Here is a 16378-nt window from a genome sequence, read left to right on the forward strand (position 1 = left end):
CATGCTGAGGGTGCTCAGTGACTGTCATGTGAGGATCCTGCTGAGGGTCATGCTGAGGGTCATGCTGAGGGTGCTCAGTGACTGTCATGTGAGGATCCTGCTGAGGGTCATGCTGAGGGTCATACTGAGGGTCATGCTGAGGGTCATACTGAGGGTCATGCTGAGGGTCATACTGAGAGTCATGCTGATGGTGCTCAGTGACTGTTCTCTTGCAGGTGCAGGAGCCACTCCGGGGGTTTCTGCCAGCTTCCCCAGCACCGCTGACAGCAGCACCCTCTCTACTCTCCAGCATGCCCGTAAAGGTAGGCAGGGTGCTGTAGTATTAATCTTTTGGAGTTAACCACCTAGACATGGGCGGGGGGGGATGCTGGAGAGGAAGAAAATAAATAATTATTAGACATGACCATGAATCATTCTTTTTCTCTACTTCAAATCACCTCCCTAATGTAATTTCATCATATTCAATGCCTGCAGTTGCTGGAAGTTAGTAATATCTCTGTAAGGAGTGGAAGGATGACCTTATGGGTGTCCTGGGCCCATTACATGTTGATAGTGAAGGCACGTGCCCAGGGCAACAGCAGTGGTGCTCAGATGGGAGTGGCGAGGGCAAGAGGGGAGCTGCTTCCTGGGCTTCGGCTGATCTTAATATCAACAATTCTGCTGCTGACTGATACAAACCTCTGATCTCAACACTTCTATATCTATGTCCAGTAATTACATTTCACTCCCTAGTCCCCTTAGGATGGATGGAGGAGGACCCCAAGGTCCACAGTCTCTCACAGCAAGCCCTCATTACTGGCTCCTTCACTCCTCTTGCACTGTCTCAATGCCATCTATTGGGGCTTTTTTTGTTTTGGGGGGCTTTTTTTGTATTTTTCCAAAGTGAGAAGCAGAGAGGCAGACAGACTCCCGCATGCGCCCAACTGGGATCCACCTGGCAAGCCCACTAGGGGGCGATACTCTGCCCATCTGGGGCTTTGCTGCAATCTGAGCCATTCTAGCGCCTGAGGCGGAGGCCGTGGAGCCATCCTCAGAGCCCAGGCCAACTTTGCTCCAATGGAGCCTTGGCTGTGGGAGGGGAAGAGAGAGAGAGAGAGATAGGAAGGAGTGGGGGAAGGGTGGAAAAGCAGATGGGCGCTTCTCCTGTGTGCCCTGACCGGAATCGAACCTGGGACTTCCACATGCCAGGCCGACGCTCTTCCACTGAGCCAACAGGCCAGGGCTGCCATCTATTGTTTAAGTGTCATTAAGACCCAGGTCCTCAAGGAGGTTTGGATTGCCTTCAAATACCCACAGAGCATCAGCACGCATGCCAGCTTCCCAGAGTGGTAGAACTGAGGACAGGCACCCCAGGAACAACAGAGCAAGTCCAAACCAGAGCACTCCGACGAAGCCTGGCTCTACCTTGGCTGATACCAGCAAGGGGAGCTCATGAGCAGTCTTGAGGGGGTGGCCAGAGCAAACTTATAGGGCTAGGTTCTCAGACTCAGCAGGCATTTTGGATTCTGAGGGTCTCCAGGAAGTGTCCTAGTGTCAGGGCCATTGCTTATGGCGACCATGGTCCTAAAGGGATGCATGGTCCCTAAGTCAGTGCCTTCTTTCCCCAAATTCAGCAGAACTCTCAGGCCAGGGACACCTGGCCACGGCTCTGATCATTGCCATGTCTACCATCTTCATCATGGCCATCGCAATCGTGCTCATCATCATGTTCTACATCATGAAGACAAAACCTTCTGCCCCAGGTAACTGCTCCCCAATGCCTGTTCCGAGATCCCCCCTTGAACAAGTCCATCAACTCGCCCCATTGGTGAGCTTAGCTGCTCACACCCTTCTCTTTTCCCAACTAGCCTGCTGCAGCAGCCACTCCGTGAAAAGTGTGGAAGCCCAAGTGAGCAAGGAAGAGGAGAAGAAAGAAGCCCCAGGTCTGCAGACAGTCCCCCCAAGTGTAGATGTCTGTCTCCAGTGTGGAGTGTCCTGCCCCTCTCACCACTCCCTCAGCAGCCTGGCCTCTACTGGCTATGTTCTTGTGTCGCTTAGCATGGGGGTCACAGGGAGGGGTGTCAGTACAGCCACATTGTGCTTAATCCTTGGGACAGGTGGCTTGGTCAACAAGCAGGTCTGCTAAAGAGAAGTGAGCTGTGGAAGGACAAGCTTGGAGCTGGAGTCGACTCTAACGCCTTTTTCCCCCAATCTCCCCATTTACCTACAGACAATGTGGTGATTTTCTCTGAGAAGGATGAATTTGAGAAGCTGACAGCAGCTCCAGCAAAGACGGCCAAGAGGTATGTCAAAGCACCGCAGCCTCAACAGCCCCCAGGTCCAGGGCTCCTGCGTAGGATGGGGAGCTGGCCATGTCAGGTGAGGAGTGCACTGAGAAACCTGACAGCTGGCTTGGAGGTTGTACTAGGGATAGCTCCCGGGGGAGCAAGGCCTTGGGGACCAGCAGAGCAGCCCCACTCAGCATGGGGTCTCAGCCTCACTGTGGACCTGCACCAGGGCCAGGTGGTTCACACCCGTCAGCTGCTTCAGGTCACCCTCTCCTCCCCTCCTCCAGAGGCAGATGCCCCAGGCCTTTCTCCACAACATCCCCCTTCCTTATGAAGACCTCAGAGCCTCTGTGTGCCTCATCCTTTTCAGCAGCCTGGCAAATATTGCTGCTGCTGCCAGCACAGACATGGATGGCACATGGCTCGCACTAGAAATGCCCCTGTGATACTGCTGCAGTGACGGTGAAAATGGTCATCAGACATTTGGTGCTGGTTGCCCACTGCAAGTGAAGGTGTTGCCTTCATGGGCCCTAGGAGTAAGGTGCTGACATTGTGCACATTTGTGGGAAGCTGAGGTTCAGAAGCAGTCCTGTGGTGATAGTCACATACCTAGTCAGTGGCAGGGCTGAGGACCAAGGCCAGGCCACCTGTTCTGCAGGCTCTAGGACAACACTCAGGCAGAGAGAAGTAAGGCCTCTTATGGAAGAGACTTGACACATGAAGTCTTTATCATATTTAGCACACATGTTGGGGTGTGGAGTCAGCCCCAGCTTTAACGTCTAGGGTACAGGGGCATAAACTTTTCATTCGTCCCCTTGTATGGTCACTCGGACTTAGTCCTGCTTAGGTCCCAAAAACTCACCCCACAGTAATGGTCCACTCCATGACTGTCCCAAGACCCTACCCACACGCATGCCTGTCACAAATGGGGGCACAGAGGCCATGCGGTCACCACACTGGCTACAGGAAGAGCAGAGGGTAAGTTCCTCCTCTTCTCATTCCTGGCCTGTGACCTTTCCACGGCGTGTGAACTCTTGCAAAGTCTGCTTTCTAGGAATGATAACAAATCCAGATGTTTGCCTAGAACTTTGGTGTTTATAAAGCACTACCAAACTTACTTCATTTGGAAAACTCAACATCCCTGACACAAGGCCGCAAATTTAAATCATGAAACCTGTTCCTCCTGGGAGAGAAGAGCAATGGTACGTGCTCCACTCAGCAGGCCCTTAACAAACGGTCATTTCTCATTAGTGCCTCTATTCCCAATGATCATTTTTCCAAACCCCATGAATCTGTGATCGAAGCAACTTCATGCACCTCTGGCAGGGTGTACCAAGTGCAGGCTGCTGTGACCAGGACACGGGCTGCATGGTGGGGACTTGGCTCCTTAGGGTGGCTCTCAGAGACAGTTGCTCCTCTAGCCTTTGTCCGTCTCATCCTGTGTTGTGTCAGCCTCTCCCTATCCGCGCTTCCAAACTGCTCATCCCAAGAGGAAGCAGAAAAAGAACACTGAAAAGAACAGGAGTACAGCCTGTTTCTTAAGTTTCCTCTAAGGCAGGGGTCGGGAACCTATGGCTCGCGAGCCAGATGTGGCTCTTTTGATGGCTGCATCTGGCTTGCAGACAAATCTTTAATAAAAAAAAATAATGTTAAAAATATAAAACATTCTCATGTATTACAATCCATTCATTTCCTACCGCTCATGTTCATGGTTGTGGGTGGTTGGAGCCAATCACAGCTGTCCTCTGGGACAACACCAAATTTTTATTGGATAATGCATAACTTACACGGGTCGTTGTATGGCTCTCACGGAATTAGACATTTTAAAATATGTGGCATTCATGGCTCTCTCAGCCAAAAAGATTCCTGACCCCTGCTCTAAGGACTGAGGAAATATTTGGAGACTCTATTTGGAAAACTGTTTATTTCATACAGAAATGTTAAATAAAGAGTTTAAATAAAATACTCCACAGTTGTGTTTAAAAGACCAGGCACTGAGCTTTCCTCCCCTCCGCCTTGTCTCAGGTCATAGGGAAAGGCCTGGAGGCCACTGGGGGTCTGGAAACAGTGGTGCGTTCCCACCTGGTCTGCTCCCAGGTGGGGACAGCAGTCCAGCCGACTCCCATGTGGTCTGAACCTCATGGGCTTCACCCACCACTTCCGTTTTCTTTGCATCATCCTGTCTCGAAGGTTATGTTGAATGTGGGCTTCATTATTTATTAACAAACCACAGGAAACAAGCAGGATACCCATTAAAAAAAAAAAAGAATGTTTTCATATATTTGGAATGATTTTGAGAGTTTGAGCTTCAACACACACATGCCTAGGGCCTGGGCCTGAGAAGTGAGCCCACTTGCCTTCCTGTGCGATTTCCCAAAGCCCCTTACCCCTGGCAGGCACGTGTCAGGCAGGTTACCCTAGTCTAGGGCTCCCATGCTGCCCAGGCTCAGGCTCTGTGCAGCTTTGTTTCCCGAGAGCTGGCACAAGTTCCATGCTATCTTACCTGTTTGCTGCATCAAGACACAGGATTGACTGTTGTGCCTCTCTAAGTGACGTAGAGCAAGCTGTAAGACATTCAGGAACCCCTTCCGGAACTGGGTGGGGTGCAGGGATGAGCCTGTACCGCTCCCACCTCAGTATACTTGCCAGTCTGCTCACATGGCATCTGGGCCACCTGCACTCAGCATCCTTGTCTGGAGGGGACAGAGGGCAGGCTGTCGTTCTCACCTTGAGTCCCATGCCTCACGCCAGGAGCTGCTGAATAAAAGCCTAAGTAACAAGTCTCTGTGTCCCAACTGTCCCCACTGTGGAGGGCGTGTCCAGGCCGCACCCTCCAGATATCATTAACGCACGACCTCTCCTGTTTCTGCAGCGAGAACGATGCCTCCTCCGAGAATGAGCAGCTGCTGAGCCGGAGCATAGACAGTGACGAGGAGCCCGCCCCTGACAAGCAGGGCCCCCCCGAGCTGTGCCTGCTGTCTCTGGTGCATCTGGCCAGGGAGAGGTCAGCCACCACCACCAAGTCCACTGGGGTGAGGCTCTGTCCGCGTGTCTCCACTCCTGAGGGGCCGTGCTGCAGGGAACAGCCTGCTGTGGGCACAGCGCCTCTCCCACAAGCCCAGGCCAAGATACCTAGATGGAGTGACAGGTTTAAAGCAAGATAGTTAAAAAATAGAAAATTACTTTTTCTGATATAGCTTCATAGAAGAAAATGAAAATTAGTAAGCACAGACAAAAACTTAAAATTGCTTGGAATGCCATAGGACAGAAAAAAGTCTTTGTAAACATACTGGCCTAGATCTATGCACACATATAATAGTTAAATATGACTATGTACATAGTATATGAATACACAGCTATATAGAGACATATGCACATTTTTCCTGTAAAAATGCTCCCCAGGGTTTTCCACCTTATAACGTGCTGTGAGCCCGGCCCTGGCCGCCCGAGAGTCGCAGGCGGGTCACTGGCAGCCTGACCAAGCAGCAGCCTAGCAATATTGCTGGACAGTAAAAAAGTGTCCTCAGTTGAGAGGCTGGACCTGGTCTAGGCTTGATGGGGACATCACTGTCTGTACTGCCCAGTCCAGTGCCTTATGCGGTGGGACCTGTCACTCACAGAACCCTGGAAGTGTGTTGGTTCCAGGGTGGCCTGGGGCTTTTCTACCTGTCTACCATGGGTCTCACTTCCCGGCTGCCTGCTGGCAAGCTGGGATCCCCAACATTTGTCCTTCCAAGAGACTAATGCCAGGTGTGTCCAGGGCGCCTAAGAAGCCCAAAGAAAGGCACTCTCTCTGAATTAGGGGTAAGATGTCGTGTGAGCACTGGGCTCACATCTCTGACTGGAAGTCAGGAGAGCGGCTCTCCGCTGACACAGACAAGGAGGACTGGCTCAGTGTTTGCTACCATTTCCCCCTTTCTGGAAAGTTAACATCCTCTTAACTTTTGTTGTAGATTCAAAGCCGAAGGAAAAAGATATTGGATGTGTATGCCAACGTATGTGGAGTTGTCGAAGGTGAGCACCAAAGAGCTGTTCTGGCAGGACGCCTACCCGGGTCTTTCCCTGGGATCTGCTTCCAGACACTGACAGGCGGAAGGGGGCTCTCACAGGAGTCTTGGTGCCCCTGAGAGGGACTGAGAGAAGTCACCCTTCCTACTTGTTGTGTTCCTCGTCAGAAGGGCTGGCTACACTGGTGTCAGGGCAAAGGGACATGGAATTTGACTCCAAGCTACTTAAACATATTTCCCCAGAACTTCCCCTCACTCTTCCTTCACAGGACAAGGAGCCAACATTCACCCCAGTGCAGGGCCTTGCTCTCCAGGTTCTCCAGGGGCTCTGGAGAACAGGGCTGGAAGAGGCTACGTGTCTTCCCATGCCCCTAGATGCTGTCTCTCTACCGATATTGTCATCTTTGAAATCTTTGGTAGTCATCACTCATCCAGTAGCTCCGTCTTTAGTGCCCCTTCAGCACTTGTCATGTCCCCTTGTAAAGACGTCTCCTAGGCAAGGTCAGGTTGCCTTACCCTATCAGCAGTTAGGAAGAGGCCCCAGGACCGAGTTTATATTCCGAGTACATATATTTCTATCTGTAACCAGAATCCCAACTCCAGTTTCTTCCAAATCAAGTCTTTAAATTACCTTTTAATTAACCTAGGAGATGAAGCTGTCATCACTGAAGCTAGGGAATGTCCCAGCTTCATCAGGCCACTTGAATCTGTCCCACTGGCTTCCTCAGTGGATCTGGCTGGACAGGAGTAGAGACTGGTGCCCACTCATTCCTCCACGTGGACCGAGCCCAGTACATTGAGCCCAGGGCGGGCCAGTTGGGTGCTCTGTTATTCAGAAATAACTACGGAGGGCGAGTTCAGGAGGCCAAGAACTCTATTCAACTGTCAGCTAAAAGGTGGCCTCTGAAAGGCCATGAATGCTTATGCCCAGGAGCCATCAGCTGCTCAGTGGAGGATGGGCTGAGATTTGCATTCTGTCACTAGAAAGTGATTCTTAGCCCTGGACTGTTGGCTCAGTGGATAGTGTTGGCCCAGGATATGGACATCCCGGGTTGGATTCCCACTCAGGGCACACATGAGAAGTAACCATCTGCTTCTCTCCCTCCATCTTCTCTCTCTCTTTCCCTCTCAGAGCCAATGGCTCAATTGGTTCAAGTTTCAGCCTCAGGTACTGAGGATAGCTCGGTTAGTCCGAGCATCAGCCTAAGGAACTAAAAATAGCTAGATTGGTTGGAGCATCAGTCCCAGACAGGTTGCCAGGTGGGTCCTAGTTAGGGTGCATGTGGAAATCTGTCTCATTATCTCCCCTGCTCTCACTTAAGAAAGAAAAAGGTTCTTCTCTTTTCCAAATGTCTTTGTTTTAAGAGCCTATACCACAGGGACAGTGGTTTTTCAAACCAATGTCAGGAAAGAAGAGCCCCTCCAGTGAGATGGGGGGCAAAGAACTTGATTGAGGCTCTGTGAGTTCAGCCACCTCTCATGTGTCTCACAACCTGACAGTGTGCCTGGGGCCCTCAGATCAGCACTGCCCAGTCTTGAGTGAACAGTAGTCATGTGGAGAGTCCTACACTGGCTCCCTTTGAGCACCTGTCCCAAAATCCTGATGTAATTAGCCTGGGGTGAGTCCCAGTCATCAAAGTCTTGTAGCAGAGTGTATTCCCTACCACAACAGGATCAAACAATAAATCAATAACAGAAAGATAACAGGAAAATCCTCACACACTTGGAAACTAAATAACACATTATTTTTTCTTTTTTGGCAGAGATTGAATTTGGTTCATTACATTTAATTCCCCGTGGAGTTAATGCTTTTAAAGACATAGTTCATTTTTCAAATGGAGAAACACTGTTTTCAGAGACCCTTATTAGGTTTCTGTCAGCTTCCTTGACCTTCTAAGAAAATCGGTTTGGGGGGGGGGGGGTAGCGGGAATAAAGATGTAAGGGTCTTCATCTTTCTGGGAGGTTCTGGAACCAAAGGCTATTGGTGCTTCCCCAGTTGGGAGGAGTCATTGGCAGTCACTTCTTGCTGTGATCCTCCCCCCACCCCCAGCAGAGTCGCTGGCACTGGGAGTAACTCCACAAAGCTGACCTCCCCTGCATTCTGGGAGCTCTGCTACTCAGCTGGTATCTGTTTGCACCACAGTGAATGCACTTGGTGTGGTTTGAGGACTAAACAACACAATTCTAAATAATCCCTGAGTCTAAGAAGAAATCTCAAAAAAAATTTTAAATAAATGAAAATACAACATATCAAAATTTGTAGGACACACCTAAAGCAATATGAGAAGATATTTTTAAATTTAAATTATTGTGGTGACATTGGTTAATAGGATCATCTAGGTTTCAAGTATACATTTATATAATACATGATATGTATATAGCATTGTGTACCCATCACACAAATTCAAACCAACTTCCGTCACTATATATCGTGCCCCCTTTACTCCTCCCACCTCTTCCCTCTGATAATGAGAGGATATTTATATCACAAATGCATGTATTACAAAAGAAGAAAAGTCTCAGATCAATAATCTAAGCCCCCATCTCAAACACCTAGAAAAAGATTAGCAAAATATATCCAAAGTAAACAGAAGGAAGGATATAATAAAGATAAGAGCACCAATCAAAAAATTTAAAAAAGAGAAACAATAGAACATTATTATAAAATAGAATAGTCAACATGAAAAGAGCCAACTAGTTCTTTGAAAAGATCAATAAAATGAACAAATCTCGAGTAAGAGTGACAAAGAAAAATAAATAAGATACAAATTATCAATATCAAACAATTAAAAGGGGATATCACTACAGACTCTGCAGATGTCAAAAAGATAATAAGGGAATACTATGAGCAACTCCACACATGTAAATTTGACAACTTAGATGAAATGGAACAATTCCTCAAAAAGCATAAACTACCACAACTCACCCAAAATGAAGTAGATCATTTGAATAGTCTTATCATTATTAAAGAAATGGAATTTGTAGTTTTAAAAATCACCACTCCACAAGAAAAAGCTACAAGCCCACATAGTTCCACTGGAAAACTGTACCAAAATTTAAAGAACTAACGATTCTACATAAAATCTGAAAATAGAAAAGAAGGAAACACCCCCAAGCTTATTCTGTAAGGCCAGTATTAGCTTGATACCAAAACCAGACAAAGACAGTACAAAAAAAAAAAAAAAATACTCCAGACCAATATTCCTCATGAATGTAGATGCAAAATCCTCAACAAAATATTAGCCAATAGAATTCAACAATATGTTTTTAAAATTTATAGACATAACAAGTAGGCTTTATTCCAAGGAGGCAAGGCTGGTTCAAAAATTTAAAAATAATGTAATCTATTCACAAAATTAATGTAAATCACTTCTAAAAATCCCTAAGTTAACATTATAGTTAATAGTGAGAAACTGAATGCTTTTCCTTCAAGATCAGGAACAAGATGAGGCTCCCTGCTTAGCCTTCCTTCACACCATCCTGGTGCGGAGTCACAGCGCCCGGAGGGGTAACTCCCAAGCTCCTCATTCAGCTTTGCTGGCCTTGGTGGAGGGACCTCAGTTTTTCTGAGGTGTTTGGCTGTAATAAAGCAGTTACTGTCCAGATGTTTTCTTGCTACACCCTTTTCCTAGTGCTTTAATTATAGAGAACAGGCTTTTGCTAGAGCTATTTATATTGTTGGAATCTGGGTTGCTGAACTCTTCAGCTCCATGTTTTGGATGATGAAGGGAAAAACAAATCCAAGGAGCTACCCCGCTGTCACCGCTCCAGCCCTGAAGTTCTTCACAGTCATTTTTCTCCACTTTCCAGAGTCTGCTTGCGTTTGCTTTATAGGTAGTGCCAGAGGCTTTAGCTCTACTCACCAGAGAAGAAGGGGAAATGTGTTTACTCCCGTTTTCCAGAAGTGGAAAGGCATCTGTTTTTTAAATTGCTTCTGGGTGAGTCAAATGTACAGCAAAGTCTGAGAACCACTGATTTGGCAGTGACTTGGCTCAGATAACAGCAAGTTCGGGCTGTCTGAGAGAGCATCTTTCATAAAGGTGACGACTGTTCCCATAAAGGGACATAGTTCTGTCCCTTTGACCTCCTTCCCAGCCCAGGTAAGGCAGGGTTACTCAATGAAGGGTGACCTGCATTAACAGCTTTGGTGACCACTGAAAAGTGGTCTAGAAGAGATCGCTGTAACAGTTAGTATGATCATGGGAGCTATAGTTATTTTCCTAAGAGAAAAGGGTCATTAATGGGATTAGGATTTACGGAGAGATACTTCGTGTGATCGCCAAAGTTCTGGGTGTTGTCTGCCTGTAGCTATAAATTTATTTTGACTGGTTTTCTGCAAGTGTGTCTTATTTTACAATTTTTTAAAAAAGGCTTTAAAAAGACTTGTAACAGTGTTGGCTTGTGTTGACTGCCACTGCAGCATCTGACTGTGGCCTTCCTACCACAGGCCTCAGCCCCACCGAGCTGCCCTTCGACTGCCTGGAGAAGACCAGCCGCATGCTCAGCGCCACTTACAACTCTGAGAAGGCCATCGTGAAAACGTGGCGCCACCTTGCCGAGAGCTTCGGACTGAAGCGGGACGAGATTGGGGGCATGACTGACGGCATGCAGCTGTTTGACCGCATCAGCACCGCAGGCTACAGCATCCCGGAGCTGCTCACGAAGCTGGTGCAGATCGAGCGGCTGGATGCGGTGGAGTCCTTGTGCGCAGACATCCTGGAGTGGGCTGGGGTCTTGCCACCCACCTCCCAGCTGCCCACTGCATCCTGAGGAGGATGTCTGTTGCCTGTACTCCTCAGAGTGTACCAAGGGTAGGTGGAATGAGGGCTCTGGAGCTGTCCATATAAAGGGACATGGTACTGTCCCTTTATGGTGGTTCAACAGATTGCCAAGAATCACCAGGGAACACTGTAGGCTGTTCCAAGGAACAAGAGGAAATGAGGCCTGTCTTCCAATCTAGCTAAAGATAAAGGATTAAAGCTACCAGCACCTCACAAAACAGAATAAATACTTGGTCAGCCAGCCCACTCGCCATTAACTTGTTCAAGGGATATTGTTGGGTACTCAAATGAGCCAAACAACGTGGGATGACAGAGGTGAAGAATCTGTCCCTGTAAGGAGTTTACAACCCCATGAGAGACAGAAGTCATGTCCACAGACCACTTTGCTAGAAGATGTCAAACAGTCTGAGTGAGGAGATGCTAAGAAAATGTAACAAGAGTTCTGAAAGAGGGAGATGGCTTCCCACCGAGGTGATGAAGGAGGCATCCTCACCAAGAAAGCAGCTCAGAAGTTCTATTGAATGGCTACAAAACAGACACACCACTGCATGTGTTGTTTCTGGTTCACCACAAGTGGCTTCATTAGGATAACTTGACCTATTTTTGAGGTCATCTTGTTCTTCCAGACATTCTAGTCACTATGGGAGCACTCACTTGGTAGCCTGCTTCATGTCACTGATATGGAAGGCATGTGTTTATTCAATCAAGGAGACCTGTGCAGTAGTCAGATTCATTTGCTGCCTGAATCTTAGGCCTGGGAATCCAATTGTTTTTTATTAAACACAAATTGCCTTCCAACTCTCATTCTCAGTTAGATTTGACCCTTTGGCCAAGTCAGTGCCCAAAGGACACAAGCCATTTAAATTATGTACCGGGTTATTTTTACTTCAAAAAGAAAAGAGTGACCAGCTCTGCTTACACAGGGTAATGAAGACTTGTGAGAGTTTTGGGCTCTGGCCTTCTGAGCCTCAGGTAAAGTGGAAGCCCCTGTGCAGGGAGCACCTGGGCTTGCAGTTCGGGGGTCTGGTTCTAGTTGTTCCAACATAAGCCATTTTCTTCTTTCTCCCTGGGCCTCAGTTTGTCTTCTGCAAACGAGAGACTAGTCTGTGATTCTCAAATTGCAGAAAAAGGAAGGTTCGAGTAAGCCAAAGGAAGGTGGAGCAATAAGAAATGCCAGGCCTTTGAGGTGCTCCATGGAAGTGAATACAATGTGAGTGATCAAGTAAAATAGGAATTTAAAAAAAAAACACCTTAAATCCAGAGTTTTCACTCGAACTGCAATTGTTGGCATCCATTCAGAAATGAAGTTGATAAACTGGCGTTGCCCTTGACCGACCCTCTCACTGCACGGGCAACCGGGAAGAGCAGGGGAGCCAGGGGCGGCCGCGCCGGGGGCTAGTCTGGGCTTGCTGCTGAGCCTCCCGAGGACAGTCTGGCTGCGGTTAGTACCCTATTAAAACCAACCTCTCACATATAAAGCAATGTCTTTTAAAATGACACACTGCGTGGCTGACCAAATACTTTGGGGGAGGAAATCAGTCACATGTTTAAAGCCAACAAGCAATTTCCAACCAATGAATGTAGCAGATACTGTGATAAAATAATTTTTAATATCATTTACTACAAGTGTTGCTGCTTATGAGAACCTATTTGATATACTTGCAAGCTAAATACATCACGGCAAAAGTTAGCCTCTTAATTGCTCCTGTAATCCTGGGTGCCCCTCCTTGCTTTGTGATAATGGTCAGTGTGCAGATGTTACAAGTGAGAAGTGTGTGTTACAGGATGATAGCTTGCAGCCTCCTTAGAGCAGCATTTTCAGTGAAGGAGCAGGTGTGGCTGTTCTCTGGCCCCTGGTGGGGGGAAGGGGGGGGTTCCCTTGGTTCACGCTTTTGAATTCTGGGGCCAGAGGTCAGCCAGCATCAGATCGTGTTTAACTGACTCTCAACCTGCCATTTTTAGGGAGCTACTTGCACATAAAGAGTTACACATTTCTTTATCATTTACCTATGTATTTGGAAACAAACTCAAAAAAAGGTTTATTCTGATAAGCTTTAGCCTACATACGGAATTGAAATCAGTAAGACCATAATGATTATTACTGACCAAAGCTAGGACACCACCCTGACATTTTGTATGGAGACAGTCATTATTTTTGCCATACTTAAAAACATTTAAAAAACACCTCAGCTGTGGCCCATACCAGTGAAGTCTTAACTGTCAATTTTTTTTTTATCTAATTCTGTATATATAACTTAATATATTTTACAGTTTCAATAAACAAACTAATAAAAAGAAAGCTACAGATTGCTACGAGAGTACTTTGGGGAGGAGGACACAGGGGAGTGGAAAAGGTTCTGATTGCTGTTCTTGGTTTTGCACTGTGTATGACTATCACCAGAGAAGACCCAAGTCCAAGGGGGCTCCCCCTCCTCGCTTCTCACCACACTTGCAAGAAAGCATGCAGCTTGCAGCTAGCTACACAGAGGGACAAGGCAGTTGGGAGCTCTTTGGATTTTTCAGGCCAGGAATAAGACAGTTGATTTGTTCGTAATTCTTTAAGACTTTTGAATCTATTCAATTTTTTGGTACCAAGTTCTTACTAACAATAGAAAATAAATTTGAATGCTTTTTCTAGGCCCTGGCCAGTTTGCTCAGGAGTAGAGCCTGGAGTGTGCATGTCCTGGGTTCAATTCCCGGTCAGGGCACACAGGGGAAGCAACCATTTACTTCTACACCCCTCCCCTTCTCTCTTCTCTCTCTGTCTCTCTCTTCCCCTCCTGCAGCCATGGCTCAGCTGGAGCAAGTTGGGCCCGGGTACTAAGGATGGCTCCATGGCCTCTCCTCAGGCGCTAAAATAGCTCGGTTGCTTGCAGAGCAACGGCCTCAGATAAGCAGAGCATTACCCCATAAGGGGGCTTGCAATGTGGATCCCAGGGCGCATGCAGAAGTCTGTCTCTTTGCCTTCCTGCTTCTCATTTTAGGGGGAAAATGCTTTTTCTACATTCTGAGACAGTTTAAATACCTTTAAATATTTCCTCCTTGTAATGTTAAGACAATTCATCTGTAAAACACCTGGACTTGATGTCGTTTTTAAACAGAATTCTTTCACCCAACCAGTGGTGCACAATGGATAGAGCGTCTTCACCTATGAAAGACATCTTCACTAGGAATAAATTCTTGGATTAAAAATCTCCCTCTTCAAAGTTATATACAAATTTCTGGCATTGTGTGAGGCTAGCTTTGTTTTTCTTTACTTGTAGGTAACTGGATTTTGTTTTTGCCTTTATCCTTAAAATTTAAACTTAGCATTAAATTTTAATTGTACCATATCTAAATTACAGGATGTGTCTAATGACAGACTCCATTTCTCATAGATTTTTCTGGAACATGATGAGGTCTTTCAATCTGTACACAAAGATCTTTCTTTAGCCCTCCCCACCCCCTTCCATATCTTTACTCAACTGTATCTTTCAATAATGCTTCTTCTTTACTTGTTCTCGTCTTTGGAAACAACACCTCCCCCCCCCCCTGCTGCTGAAGTGCCTACCTCTGCTCTAGAGCCTGGCATCACTCTGGTTGGTACCATCTCTAGGTACTCTGTGTTCTCAGAGAGCTGGTCTTACGTTCTGTTCACACTGATCCTATTTTCTGAGGTCTCAGTGATACAATTTCTTTTTGTTTCTGCTACTTCATCTTTGGCTACAGCAGGAGATATGTCTGGGTGCTGGGATTAGAACATTTTTATTTTTCAGTGTAAAAAAAATTTTTGTACATATATGTTTTGGTAATAATTATATTATTTTGGAAAAATAAAACTAGAAAAAATAAAAATTGTTTCTCTAAAGTACTCCAGGAACAGCACAACAAAAAATATCAGTATTTGTGAGTCTAGGAGATGTAGAAAAGTTATAATATGAAGATGGTAGTTAAAAATTATGTACTTTCATTTCCCAAAGGGAAAATTTCTAATATATTAAGAAAACAGAATGACAACATTATTTAGCCCTGTTCCCACATAAACACCAGTTTTATTCCAAATAATTACATAATTTTAAGGAGTTCTCTAAAACAGTTACAAAAAAATAACACCAGTGTCATTAATTCTGGAAATTCTACTTTGCACATCCGTACTACCCTAAGTTGAACTGAACTGTAACATTCCAAAAACTCCAGAACGTCTATAGGTTGCATTATTAGAGGTAAAAAATATTTTTCTACTTTATTTTTCATGATAAAAGATACTACTAGAAGCTTTACTTGGTAGACTTTTAGTTACCTTAATGATCTCTGCAATCTTTCAAATAAGCACCACATATATAATATCTATAAAATAACAATAAACCAGTCTAGTGGCCTGCACTGGGGGCCAGGGGGCTGCATTTCGTTAAACCCAAATTGAACAGAGTGGAATTCAGGTTAATGCAGAGAAAGGCGTGCTCTGGGTGTGTCGTCCTCTGTATTTCCTGAAGCATCAGGTGAATTGTAAAAAGTTCAAAGAACTTCTTGTTACTCCTGTAAGAGAACAAATGCACTAATTTAATTACACACATTTAAGGGGTTCATCTATGACGGCACTGAGAGATTACACTTGTAAATATGGAAAAATGGCATGTTTTTAAAAATAATGAAGAATATTGGTAACCAAAGAGTTAATATACCAAGACATACTCCCAATAGGTCTATGAGCTAGGCCTAGAATGAAAAAGTGTTCAAGAGAAAAGGAAAATGCTTCCTAATCCTGAAAACTGTACCCTATTCACTATCACTGCACTTGAGAACTGTTTTTTCTAAACAGCTAGAAAATATCAAATACTTGGTCATCTTATTTTAAGTAAGCTGGACTTTTTAAATTACTAGAGTATTGGTTTACCTTTTGCTCCAAAATAGTTTTCAACCATCTTCTTTCTAATAACCAGTCAGTAATTTCATTATCATTTAGAATTATATCTGATTACATATTTCTTACTTTCTGTCTACACATACTTGTATCTTGAAAGAAATGATCAAATAGCTGCATATAACCATCTACTTGATACAGAAGAGTTTACATCTTTGTGGTTTTAAAGATTTACTTTAAGATTAATTGAGCATTAACTATTTCCAACCCTCTTGTTCAAGCTTTGTTCTGGTTTTTATATGACTTTGAAATGAACATAAGCTATAAAACACATCATAGATAGTAAAACAGTTTGGCCCACGGATATACTTGCACTTTGCGATGACTTTAAAAAAATCCCATCAATTAACAGCTAAGAAAGAATTAAACCTAAGTAATGTGATTGCAGCTTCATGGCACCACGGGAAAACTGTAACAGGTCT

The 16378-nt window shown here is 45.5% G+C and overlaps 2 protein-coding genes across 11 annotated transcripts in view; one reads left to right on the forward strand and one right to left on the reverse strand.

The window, feature by feature from the left end:
* The window catches only part of EDAR (ectodysplasin A receptor), a 32991-nt gene extending 19641 nt beyond the window's left edge, over positions 1 to 13350 (forward strand). For 2 of the 4 annotated variants that reach the window (XM_066264944.1, XM_066264945.1), the window contains exons 6-12: positions 216 to 302; positions 1614 to 1742; positions 1848 to 1922; positions 2210 to 2282; positions 5140 to 5299; positions 6221 to 6281; positions 10723 to 13350. In XM_066264944.1, the coding sequence (XP_066121041.1) occupies positions 216 to 302; positions 1614 to 1742; positions 1848 to 1922; positions 2210 to 2282; positions 5140 to 5299; positions 6221 to 6281; positions 10723 to 11045 (908 nt within the window). In that variant the 3' untranslated portion in view covers positions 11046 to 13350. Of the gene's footprint in view, positions 1 to 215; positions 303 to 1613; positions 1923 to 2209; positions 2283 to 5139; positions 5300 to 6220; positions 6282 to 10722 lie in introns of all 4 variants that reach the window. The other 2 variants (XM_066264943.1, XM_066264946.1) reach the window with 1 other exon arrangement.
* A 1569-nt stretch (positions 13351 to 14919) lies between these two features.
* Positions 14920 to 16378, reverse strand: part of CCDC138 (coiled-coil domain containing 138) — a 66196-nt gene continuing 64737 nt past the window's right edge. For 4 of the 7 annotated variants that reach the window (XM_066268549.1, XM_066268552.1, XM_066268551.1 and 1 more), the window contains one exon: positions 14921 to 15571. In XM_066268549.1, coding sequence (XP_066124646.1) covers positions 15406 to 15571 — 166 coding nt within the window. In that variant the 3' untranslated portion in view covers positions 14921 to 15405. Of the gene's footprint in view, positions 15572 to 16378 lie in introns of all 7 variants that reach the window. The other 3 variants (XM_066268550.1, XM_066268555.1, XM_066268553.1) reach the window with 3 other exon arrangements.

This window comes from Saccopteryx bilineata, chromosome 3 (genome assembly GCF_036850765.1).
Source record: "Saccopteryx bilineata isolate mSacBil1 chromosome 3, mSacBil1_pri_phased_curated, whole genome shotgun sequence".
Lineage (NCBI taxonomy): Eukaryota > Metazoa > Chordata > Mammalia > Chiroptera > Emballonuridae > Saccopteryx > Saccopteryx bilineata.